The sequence below is a fragment of the Myotis davidii genome, unplaced genomic scaffold (genome assembly GCF_000327345.1).
Source record: "Myotis davidii unplaced genomic scaffold, ASM32734v1 scaffold608, whole genome shotgun sequence".
Lineage (NCBI taxonomy): Eukaryota > Metazoa > Chordata > Mammalia > Chiroptera > Vespertilionidae > Myotis > Myotis davidii.
In genome coordinates, this window is record NW_006300025.1 from 1,134,499 (window position 1) to 1,146,290 (window position 11,792).

The window sequence follows — 11,792 nt, forward strand, 5'->3', positions numbered from 1 at the left end:
CGCTGGGGGCCTGGCAGGTGCGTCCCGCGTGGGCACGCGAGCGGCCCCAAAGCCCCCTTGCGACGAGGGAAGAAATGTGGGGCCCCGAGAAGCCGGCGGGCCTCCCGCCGGGCGCCTGCAAGTGTAAGGCCTCACCTTGCTTCGGTCCTCGTCCTGCTGCTGCAGCACCTCGGGAACCGCGGCCATGGCGACGCGGGTCTCGAGCGCGGGCTGCCGGGCTGTGCGAGGAAAGAAGAGGCTGGGCCGCCGCCGCCGGGGCGCCTAGAGGGGCGGCCGCGGCCCCGCCTCCGCTAGCCTCCCTGCCCCACGGCGGCAGGAGGCCACGGGACTCCGCCACCATCCCAGAAGCCCCAGGAAAGGCGAGCGGCACGCCACGTGCTCCCCCACAGCTGCCTCCCCCGTCCATCTTGGAGCCGGGCAAAGAAGCTACGCGGGGCCTACCCTCGCTCCGGGCCACGCGGGAGCCGCAGACCACAGGGCAGCGAGAGGGACGCGAAGGCAGAAACACTCCCCGCTAGGCGCGTCTCAAGGAAGAGGGTGCTGTCGCGCGGCGAAATTTATTACCTAGCCAGGGTCCAAGATGGCCACGAGCTGTGACGTCAGCGAGATCTCGTGAGAGCGGAAGGGCGCGATTTGCAGGCGCCCGCGCATCTGCCGGCGGGGCGGGACTCTCCGAGGATGGCGCGAGTGTCTACGGAGGTGAACCAAGGCCTAGGGGCGGGGCGTGCGCGCCGCAGGGCGCAGTGCATGCTGGGACCGCCTTGCCTGGGCGGAAGCCTAATTCGAGACCAAAGCGCGGGAACGCTGAGTTTACGCGCCCGAAGAGGTTGTTAGCTACGCCGGAGTTAAGCGCGGGGTGGTGACCGCTGAGGTACCTACCCCTGCCCCGAGCTAGGCTTCTCTTCCAGCCGTCTGCTCCCTAGTCCTGACTCTCACCGTAAGGGCCCCTGCTTTCTGACCTCCAACATGGTTCTGTTGTTGGCGTCTGTTACGGCACCAGGAGTCTGACCCATGGGGTCAGGCCGACCCTCCTTCAGCAACCTGGGTACTTGGTTCTGGGCCCAAGAATTCGGGACCAAGACCCAAACTGTAAGAGAATTTTTACTTGGTAAATCACAGCGGTCGGAAAAGTAATTGGTAGAAGAGATGGTCTGAGGGAATTTGTTGTGGAGGTAAAGGAAGGGCCTTTGGCCCTAGCGGGTTTTGCTCAGTGGATAGAGCATTGGCCTGCGGTCGACCGGTTCGATTCCCGTCAAGGGCAGTACCTCCACTGCAGGCTCCTCCCCCACGGAGCCCTGACCGGGGCTCAGGTAGGAGGCAACCAATCTCACATGGTCTTTCCCTCCCTCTTTCACTCTCCCAAAAAATCAGTGGAAAAATATCCTCGGGTGGGGATTATTAAAACCAAAAAAAAAAAGAAGCCAAAACCGGTTTGGCGCAGTGGATAGGAGTGAGGGAACTAATGGCAAGGTGCCTGGAGGGGAGGAGGACTTCTGGGAGGGAGAGCACACTGGGTCCTCCTGCTCCTGGTTGTTGTTGTTTTTTTTAATATATTTTATTGGTTTTTTACAGAGAGGAAGGGAGATGGATAGAGAGTAAGAAACATCCATCAGCTGCCTCTTGCACGCCCCCTACTGGGGATGTGCCCGCAACCAAGGTACCTGCCCTTGACCGGAATCGAACCTGGGACCCTGGAGTCCACAGGCCGATGTTCTATCCACTGAGCCAAGTCTGCTCATGGTTTTAAGGTGGAGATTTTAAGGGAAGATGTCAATAGATATTGATCAGTTTTCTAGGTGTGTCCTTTCAGGGTTGTGGTCTTCACTGGTCGATTGGCCAGTCTCAGGGCAGTGGTCATTCTGCAATGCAGCTGGTCCTGAGGAAGAGGGGGGCAGGGAGGTCGCTGGCCTGGTTTTGCTGCTTTTCTGGACCTGAAGCTGAAATACAATTGAGGCACAGATGTTATCTCTAGGGAGGAAAGGTCAGGGGGTCAAAACCCCGGACCAGCTTTTTGCTAGGGGAAGGAAAGTCACCCTGGGGGCGAGGTACCTGCAGTCGACTATCCCTTACTGTAGGTACCCGGGGCTTTCCACCCTGGTGACCTTCTGTGCCTGGCCCTTCCTCCTTGCTCTGCTCATGTCTCTTTTAACTGCCTACTAAGGAGGCTGACTGACGGGGGTCACAGTGGTGCTCCCTGCTGACGGCTGTGCTTACCTGCTGGGACCTGACATGTCCTTCAGAAGCTTGATTTCCACATCTGTAAAACGATGGAAGTAGTACCCACCTTACAGGGTGTGACGGTTGAATGAGAAATCTCCACACGGAATAGCAAACAACCTGGTATTTGAGGATCCGTGGGTAATTGTTAACTGTGACTCCTGGCTATTACAGGAAGAATTCTAGAGTTGTTTTTTCCTCTAGTCTCACACTCCTCCCTCTGTTTCTAAGCATCACATTTCTTCAGAGAGAGTATCAGGGGACGTCTTGCCCAAGCTGCTATTTCGAATTTAGTAGGTGCTGGTCCTTCTGGTATTGACCAGGGCCTTTCTTTGGAAATAGCTGTGTCCGAGCATGTTGCAAAAGCTTATTGAATAGGCTTTTAAATGTGCAATATGATACTGATGCAAATATAATTTAACATATTTGGCACCTAACACCACTTTTCTCTTTAATAGGAATGCAAAAACTAAAAAGACCCTCCGCATTGCAAGGGGACTAGAGGGAAGTGAAAAGTCTAAAGATGAAGGCATTTCAGACCATCTGCAAGCAGCTGAAAAGTTCAAAGAGATTTTCTGTAGAACTATCCCCACATCTGGGTTTCTCCACGTCCTCTTATTCATGTGGCCGGAAGAAAAAAGTGAACCCTTATGAAGAGGTGAACCAAGAAAAGTACTCTGATTTAGTACAGTCTGTCTTGTCATTCAGAGGCCCTGCTCAGACTCCAGAATCGTTGTTCGAGGAAGATTCTTTACTCTATGGACCTGTGAGTAAGTGTAAACCCCCAAAGCAAGATGAGGAAGCAAGAGTTCCAGGAAACTGGTTTCCTCTCTTCAATCCAGAGAGAAGCTGCAAACCAAATGCAACAAGTGCTGTGACAGTTCCTTTGAAAATCCCTTTGCAAAGGAATAAGATACCAAGTGTGACCCGGGTCCTTCAGCAGACCATGACATCAGAACAGATTTTCTATTTGGAGAGGTGGAAGCAGCGGATGATTCTGGAACTGGGAGAGGATGGCTTTGCAGAATATACTTCAAGTAATTTTCTTAATCCTGGTTCTATATTGTTACTATGTTTTCTAGTATGTACAGCACTAGTGTTGTTATGGGTTCACTCAGCGAGATAGACCACCAACTCAGAATTTAAAATTTAGGAGCCTTTATTAAGCTGGCCAGCTGACTACAGTTACAGCACCCTGCCGAAGCAGAGGCTGAACTGCAGCGCCAACTGCAAGAGTTACATTTTATTATTAAATTTTGTGGAGCCCAGAGGAAAATGTGTCTTTCAAATTCTGGGCCCCCCAGTATGGAGGAAACTCTCTTTATTTATACTTTCTCCAGTCTTTTGTCTCCCAAATTTGGAATGAGACTTCCGGGCCTTCTGAGAAAGGCCTGCGTGCTGGGAAGGGGCCATGAGACCATATCTCAAGGCCTGGCCTGATGTCAGTATCTTCCTATCTATGTGTTTTAGGAACAGACAGCACAGCATGACCCGTCTGGCCAAAGCGCCAGATATGCAGCCCAGCACAGTGTCATTCTTTTAGGTTTTTTTTTAAACCTTAACTAGTGAGGAATTATTTTCAGATAATAATTAGCTTTAAATAGCACTGAGTGTTTAACTCAATCCTCATGACAACTTTATAAAGCATAGATACTATTATCCCCATTTCACAAATGAAACAAGCATAGAGATCAAGTATTTTGACTAAATGATGTGTAAAATTTATTTATTTTATAAGCTACAAACTTAAGTATTAGAATTGCCTGTTTTCTTTGATTATGGAAAAGAGTCAATCACCTGATAATGGAATTATAGTTGTTTGCTAGGCATTCTGTTCAGAATGTACATAACCCTTGTTCTACTTATCAACGTAGACTGACAAGCCAGACTAATGGAATTAAAACAATAAGCCAGAACACATCATCTGTATTTAGTTCTTGGTAAATTGAGATAATCAGATGCTCTTGATTAGGAACTGAGAATAAATAAACTTTAGCCTTCAACTCCTAACTTACTAGACAAGTGAAGAGACTAACTTCCTTTAAACAGATTCCATTCAAAAGCAAGATAAAAAGACCATTGCCTAGGTGAATTAACTGATTCTCATCAGGACTGTGTAGTTGTCTTTTCTTAAAGCTAAGTCTTACATTGATCATTCCTTAGACCAGTGGTCGCCAACCTTTCAGACCTCACTGACCACCAGTGGTCCGCAGACCACCGGTTGCCGACCTGTGCCTTAAACTGTGCTTCCCAGAGAGCAGTATATCTACCCCAAATGGTTGTACACAAGCACTTTTTTAAGAGTAATGTAGTTATTTTGAAGCATCTTAGAAAAAAAGTGCATGTGTGCACACATATTAAACAAGTAGTTACATGTGTTTTAAAGAAAAGTAAATCGTGTAATTTTTAATTATTCAGAGTTGTTTTTTTAACATATTTTATTGACTTTTTACAGAGAGGAAGGGAGAGAGATAGAGAGTTAGAAACATCGATCAGCTGCCTCCTGCACATCTCCTTCTGGGGATGTGCCCGAAACCCAGGTACATGCCCTTGACCGGAATCGAACCTGGGACCTTTCAGTCCACAGGCCGACGCTCCATCCACTGAGCCAAATCAGTTTCGGCTATTCAGAGTTTTTTAGAGTATTTGTTTTTTCGTACTAGTTTGATCTGTTTTTTGTTTTTTTCCTTTTACCTTGATTTTTTTTTTTTAGACTTATTTTTACAAGGGAAACAGTTCCATGAAGCCTTGGAAAGCATACTTTCACCCCAGGGGAACTTAAAAGAGGGAGATGAAAATCTTGAGTCTGGCTACATCGAAAGCATCCAGCATATTCTGAAAGATGTCAGTGGAGTTCAAGCTCTTGAAAGTGCTGTTCAACATGAGACCTTAAAGTATGTAGGTCTGCTGGACTGTGTGGCTGAGTATCAGTAAGTATTAGATTGTTTTTATGAAAGTATATAAAAATTATACATTAATGCAGGGTGGGACAGATAGTGCCTACTTTTTCCTCTTAACTCCTACTTCAAGGTACAGTCTCTGTTAAGTCAAAACCTGTGTGATAGGTAAAAGAATTGGATAAGGATGGATACAGAGGGAAGAGCCACATAATCCTTGTAAATCTGTTTTCCAAAATCAAAATGTTTGGTGGAGAAAAGATAACTTTTTTTCCCTCTTCATTTTTTTTTGAAGATAACTTTTCAATATCCCTAGGATGGCCTGTTTTCCAGCATGTTCTCCTCCCCTCCCCCCAAGCCAGGTACCAGCCATGAGATCAAATTTGATTCCTGGATTTTATTTCCTGTTCCCCTAAAAATAGCATCTTGATCTGTTAGCCACACCAGCTGGGCAAAAAAAAAAAAAGTGGCAGGATTTTTTTTTAAATACATTTTTATTGATTTCAGAGAGGAAGGAAGAAGGAAAAAGAGATAAAAACATAAATGATGAGAGAGAATCATTCATCGACTGCCTCCTCCATGCCCCCTGCTGCGGATGGAGCTCGAAACCCAGGCATGTGCCCTTGCTGGGAATTGAACCTGTGGCCTCTTGGATTCTGGGTTGATGCTCAACTGCTGAGCCACATTAGCCGAGCTAAATGAGTTATTTAAAGAACAGTTTTAGGCTTATAATAAAATTGAGAGGGAGGTACATAGGAGCCCTTCACTGGAATCGAACTTGGGACCCTTCAGTCCACAGGCCAACGCTCTATCCACTGAGCCAAACAGGCTAGGGCCAGGATTTTTTTTTTTTAAGTGTTGATGGATTTGAAGCCCAGCCTTGGTTTATGAGCAAGAGAATTTCTAAAGCTCCAGGATGTTTAGTCTTTTATGTTGAGGACTTTGCTACTGGTCTGTGGTGGTTCATTCTGATCTGATAGACATTTGAAGCAAAATCAACTAAGGTAATAATAGGTGTAGCTTCAATTCCCCTGTCACTTGTTAAAGGAAAGGAGGCCTTGGAGGTTCCAAGGCATTTCGAGAATGTATAGACTGTGGAAATGTTGTTTCCCAGCACTCCCACCATGGGTCTGCACCTGTAGATCTCACCAGTGCAATTTAGGAAACATTTTCATCAAACTCTTGACAGGCTCATTTACTGAATAAAGGGCTCAAAGCAAAGAGAAGGTCAGATCTTTCTATCCTAAGAGATAAAGCTCAGAAGAGCTGTCTTTTTGGCAAATGGAGAATAGAAACAACAGTCATTGAGTGACAAGTAGTAAATTACACGTAAGAGGGTTAACCTAATAGAGCTTTTTGGTTTTAACTATTATCTACAAAGATTTTCCTTTGGTTTCTCTTTAGAGGCAACCTGTGTGTGATTGATTGGAAAACATCGGAAAAACCAAAACCTCTTATCCGAAATACATTTGACAATCCGCTGCAGGTTGTGGCGTACATGGGTGCCATAAACCATGATGCCAACTATAGCTTTCAGGTCAGGACACTGAGCCTCTGCTCAACACTTGTTTAAAGCTATTTAACTCATTATGGTTCGTATTCTGTGTGTAGCCCACTGCTTACTTTGTTCCTTGTCTATCTGCCACTTTAAAAAGCACTTTTCCCCTTCTGCGGCTTTTTGCTATTGTTGCTAATAGTTCTTTAATGATGACAGCCCATTCTTCAAAGTATTATCTGTCATCTCTGTGTTCTTGTGTATCCTGGAGCAGTCTTTCATCAGCCCATCTTAGAAATTGAGTTAGCAGATGTGACTGTAGATTGTTATGTTCTGAGTTTGCCCTGGAGTAAGAAGGAAATTAACCTAAACTCACTCAGCCTACTGTGTTTCTTCTAGGTTCGGTGTGGTTTAATTGTGGTGGCCTACAAAGATGGATCCCCTGCCCACCCACATTTCATGGACACAGAGCTGTGTTCCCAGTACTGGGCAAAGTGGCTTCTTCGACTAGAAGAATATACAAAAAAGGAAAAGAACCAGAATATTCAGAAACCAGATTAGGGGCAGGATGCTATTTGGAAGCATTCAGCACTTTCTCACAGTTTGGGAAAATATATTGCTGTTTACTGTGACCTAAGATGGAGGTCCCACGGGATCTGAGAGCTGCTTTAACACAAAGCAGAAATATTAATTTGTTAAAATTTATTGCAATAAAAAAGAAAAAGACTGGAAATCCAGAAAAGTTTAGATATAAAAAACTGGACTTCAGCATACAAAAGATCAGCCATGCTACCTCTGACTATGATTTACTTGAAAAAAGGTCAAGCAGGATTGGCAGTATTGGTGGCTCTTGGACCCCATGGAACCTCTGTGTCCTGGGCAGCCTGCCCAGTCTTTGAACTAAAATTGGAGGGCAATGAGGCTTGGTGTGCCAAGCATTTCCCCAGGGTTACACCACAAGGGAAGGGGCATGCAGTCCCAGGGTGTGTGGAGGGGGAACTCACATCAGCCAACTACTACTGCCAACACAGTTTCCTAGAACTTGTTTTATATATTGGGGTTCTCTATAGTATAGATTTCTTTGGGAACGAAAATTTCCGTTTAACATTTTTGAAAAAGAAAGATGTGACTCCTTAGCCTCGAATAAATAATTGCTCTGGAGAAAGATAGACCATATTCACCATATCATTGGCATTGCCCCTTGGCATACCACCAAATAACCCCGAGAAGTAATTGTAGGTATTTTAGTCATTATATTCTGCTTTGAGTAATTGAATCATGTCCATAGAGAAAATGTATCACTTGTGGAATTTTTCAGCTATGGGAAACAATACATTTTGGAGGGGTGTTTGATAAGTAATAAAACTATTAGTTGTCACTTGGTTTGGGAAACAAGTAAATCCCCACTATAGCCTTGGGGGATGGGTCCCTATTTTATGGAGTGGGTTAGCATTTAAGTTACAGTTACTATTTTAAAATCATAGGATGCTACAATTAATTTGTTTCTTTCATTAGCCACAATTATAAATAAAATACAAGATGTGAGTAAAATGAGGTTTTTGGTTTTTTAATTTCTGTGTTTATAGATTAATTTCACAAACCTGGAAAATGTTTAGACTTTGTTTTTATATTCAGAATTATACCACTGGCCCAGTAGCTTTGGTATGTTTTCTGTAAATGAATATAAGGAGGTGTCCTGAATCAGACACCTGTCAAGGAAAGTAAGGTTCAGTTGGGAGAGAGGAGGCTTGTGGGTGATCATTTATTGACTCTATACACATCTACATTTTTTTAAATAGCATATATTCTGTAACCTGTAATGTCCAAAGTCAGGAATCAAGTGAGGAAATTAAAAATTGTACCAGCAGATTATTTTTCCACGCTGCTCTAATAAGATTCACCCTGGGATTTAGGAAACCAGAGCCAACAAGCGTTCATTTTAATACAGTTCTGTTGAGTTAACATAAATTCACTTTGACCCAAGCTAATGGTGGTGTGAAAAGTTCCATAAAGATCCTTAGAGTCTAATCAAGAAGACATGATGGTAGAACAGTGAAGGTAAATCCCTAGGTAGGTTTCCCTGAACCACATAAGGGCACCCCAATTTCTCACTACAATCCCGGTAAATTTCACATCTCACCAATTAAAAAAATCTCAATCCTTTGAGAAGGAAATGTTGATAAGGAAAAAAATGTTATTTTCACTACTAAGGTATAAGAGGAGAAAGCCAAATCTGAGTTTCTAAACGAGTCATAACTTTTTAAGAATTAACATGTATATTACTAGTTTTTGTTTGCTACCTGTTCCCCTAAGTCTTAACAGTGGTCGGCAAACCGCAGCTCGAGAGCCACATGCGGCTCTTTGGCCCCTTGAGTGTGGCTCTTCCACAAAATACCGACTTCTGGGCATGGGCCACGAAGTTTCAATCTCACTGTTTGTGCGCACCCACACATGGTATTTTGTGGAAGAGCCTCACTCAAGGGGCCAAAGAGCCACATGTGGCTCGCGAGCCGCAGTTTGCCGACCACGGCCCTAAGAAATTGTGAAATGAAACAAGATTTGTAATGAGTCTCCAAATTGAGATAATTAAAAAATTTTTAAAGATTCTTTTCTGAAGGGGTTACTCACAGAAGTACAAAAGGTAACCTTATAGATTTGAGCTTTGAGATAGTCCATTAGATTTAAAGCTGCATTTCATTCCGCAATTCTACACTTGCTTAATGCACTTAATAAGATTGCATTTAATGAAGTTGCATTTAATTGGCTCCAAGCTGGTACTAAGAGCCAATTTTTTTCAAAAACAAAATTTTTTCCAGTCTAGCCGGTGTGGCTCAGTGGTTGAGCATTGACTATGAACCAGGAGGTCACATTTCAATTCCCAGTCAGGGCACATGCCCAGGTTACAGGCTCAATCTCCTGTATGGGACGTGGAGGAGGCAGTCGACCCATGATTCTCTCTTATTGATATTTCTATCCCTCCCTCTCAGAAATCAATAAAAATACATTTTTTAAAAATTTTCCCCTCAGACCTGGCCTCTTGCTCAGAGCTATTAATACCCGTTAATCTGAGAATATTCTTTATATAAGCCCATTATAGTTCTAGGAAAATGAGTGAACATATGACCTATGGTTTTATATTTGTTGACTGGTACAAACACAGGAAGAGGGTTTAGCCATAGGTCAATGTGTTTCCAGGTAACCAATTTGCCTACCAGCTTTAAAAGGGTTGGAGAGGGGTAATTTGTTTTAATCGCTGTGTCTTTCCACCTGAGCAATTAAACATTTTATTATAACCTACCCTACCTTTTGTCTCCCAGACACACACAAAAGTGAAGTAAGGAAATAGTTGAAACTATTTTTTTTAAATAAATATTTCAAGTATTTGGAGCTTGTATCCTAAAGAGAAACACCGTCTTAAACCAATCAATTACTAAGTACAGAGCAGAACTGATTCTCCTTGCCTTCCTTCCTTCCTTCCAGCCTCTGAGGCCTGCAGGTTAAGCAGAGATGTGCTGTTGCCGGAAGCGGAACCTGTGAACCTTTAAAGTTACACTATATAAGGGAGCTTGAGAGAATCTCTTTAGGGAGATCTCTCTGATTATTGCCTTGGCAATAACAGTGGTCAGGTTTGAGTAATACACATGTGAATCCAATCATAAAATGATGTTCTGGGTTAGGGGTTCCTTTATGATCAAGATTAGGGGGTGGGGGTCGGCCCTAGCCGGTTTGGCTCAGTGCCTGCCGATGGAAGGGTCTCAGGTTCAAGTCTGGTCAAGGGCACATGCCAGGGTTGCTGGTCCCATCCCCAGTGGGAGGCATGCAGGAGGCAGCCTATCAAGGATTCTCATCATTTTTCTGTGAAACTATTTTTTTCTTTCGATGTGTTTAATTTTGGAGTGATATTTTTCTTGTGACAGAGTTGCCAGATCTTATTTATTAACTAGATATGAAGTGTAAACCCATTTTGGTGCAATATTCCTGACTCCTTGGTGCTAAAAAAAATCATTAAATTCAGTGCTTGATTGTTACAAGGTGTTAATTGTTAAGACACAAAATGAATAAAAATGAGAGTAGTCAGAACCAGAAAGTCAAATTTGCTGTTTACAAGTGAAGTATTTCATGTAATGTAAATGAACAACGGGAAATTCACTAAGAGAAGTTGTACAGTGTCTTATTGCATAGGTCAAATTGTTAGGGGTGTTGCACAGGAATCATTATGGGAAGAGAAAATGTTACCTCCCCCCCAAAACAAAAAACAAAAAAGAAAAAACGAAAGCATGAATCTTTCTAAGCATCTCAAGATATCAAGACTGCATGTGCAGGATGTATGCTGTTTGTGCAGACCAACTATTTCAAAATATTTGTAAACTGTAAAATATTTATTGTGCATTAAAATTACATACGTTTCCCCCAAAAGGTATGCAGTCATGAAAATTATAGAAAATTTGCAACAAATATAGTTGTTTGGTTTAAGAGGATTCAGCACCTGTGTTTTTGCTGCTCAGTGTGTAATGACTAGAGATTTGTAAATCTTTGTGAACATTCTGTACTGGTTCCCCAGAGCTATTCGTTCCCTGCTACCTGATTTCAGTACAATAAATATACTGCTTTGGGAAAAATGAAGAAAAAAAGTTTCTATCCCTCTCCTTCTCCCTTCCTGTCTGAAATCAATTTAAAAAAATTAAAACAAAAAAAGAGTGGGGGAGGGGAGTTAATAGATCATCACAGATAAACAAGTCCTTGCCTTTGTTTCCCTAATCCCATTTCTCTCCTCTGAGATAAACACCATCATAAATTTGGAGGGTATCTTTCCAGTATATCCTTTTACAGTTTTACGACCTGTGCTGGTCTCCATGAAAAATACATGGCTGTATTTTCTGTGTTTTTGGTTTCACTTGGTTTGTCTCCATTTAATTTTGAGATCTCTCCAGGTGACCACTTCCAGATCTGTATTTCCCCGTGCTTCATTGTCTCACCACTGGGCTGGTAGGCTAACTAACAACGTTTTGTTACTATAGACAGTGGTGCAGTGAACAGCACCCTCCTGTGCGTGTTTCCTGGCACACAGGAGGCAGGTGCAATGTGGTGGAAGCGGGATGTAGATTGTGGCTCTGCCAGTTAATAGCTCTGTGACCTTATAGCAAGTTATCCGACCGTTCTGTGCCTGATTTCCTCATTTGTAA

The 11,792-nt window shown here is 43.5% G+C and overlaps 2 protein-coding genes across 6 annotated transcripts in view; one reads left to right on the forward strand and one right to left on the reverse strand.

Moving 5' to 3' along the window:
• Nucleotides 1-651, reverse strand: part of SNX5 (sorting nexin 5) — a 28,436-nt gene extending 27,785 nt beyond the window's left edge. The window contains exons 1-2 of one of the 3 annotated variants that reach the window (XM_006776125.2): nt 565-651; nt 136-218 (exon numbers count right to left, since the gene is read on the reverse strand). In XM_006776125.2, the coding sequence (XP_006776188.1) occupies nt 136-186 (51 nt within the window). In that variant the 5' untranslated portion in view covers nt 187-218; nt 565-651. Of the gene's footprint in view, nt 1-135; nt 219-441 lie in introns of all 3 variants that reach the window. The other 2 variants (XM_006776124.2, XM_006776126.2) reach the window with 2 other exon arrangements.
• A 52-nt stretch (nt 652-703) lies between these two features.
• On the forward strand, nt 704-8,146 carry MGME1 (mitochondrial genome maintenance exonuclease 1). Of its 3 annotated transcripts, none has more exons than XM_006776118.2 (5): nt 704-871; nt 2,676-3,254; nt 4,931-5,147; nt 6,519-6,651; nt 7,009-8,146. In XM_006776118.2, exons 2-5 carry the CDS (start codon nt 2,741-2,743, stop codon nt 7,168-7,170), a joined length of 1,026 nt encoding a protein of 341 aa, XP_006776181.1. In that variant the 5' UTR covers nt 704-871; nt 2,676-2,740; the 3' UTR covers nt 7,171-8,146. The 3 variants fall into 3 exon arrangements, with proteins under 3 accessions (XP_006776181.1, XP_006776183.1, XP_006776184.1); XM_006776120.2 differs by having other exon boundaries at nt 704-826; XM_006776121.2 differs by lacking the exon at nt 704-871 and adding an exon at nt 878-1,089.
• The last annotated feature ends 3,646 nt before the right edge of the window (nt 8,147-11,792 follow it).

Coding starts and splice junctions, on each gene's coding strand:
- MGME1 (XM_006776118.2), top strand. CDS start 2,741: ATGAAGGCATTTCAGACCATCTGCAAGCAGCTGAAAAGTTCAAAGAGA. Junction 5,148..6,518: donor GACTGTGTGGCTGAGTATCA/GTAAGTATTAGA, acceptor GTTTCTCTTTAG/AGGCAACCTGTGTGTGATTG. Junction 6,652..7,008: donor ATGCCAACTATAGCTTTCAG/GTCAGGACACTG, acceptor TGTTTCTTCTAG/GTTCGGTGTGGTTTAATTGT.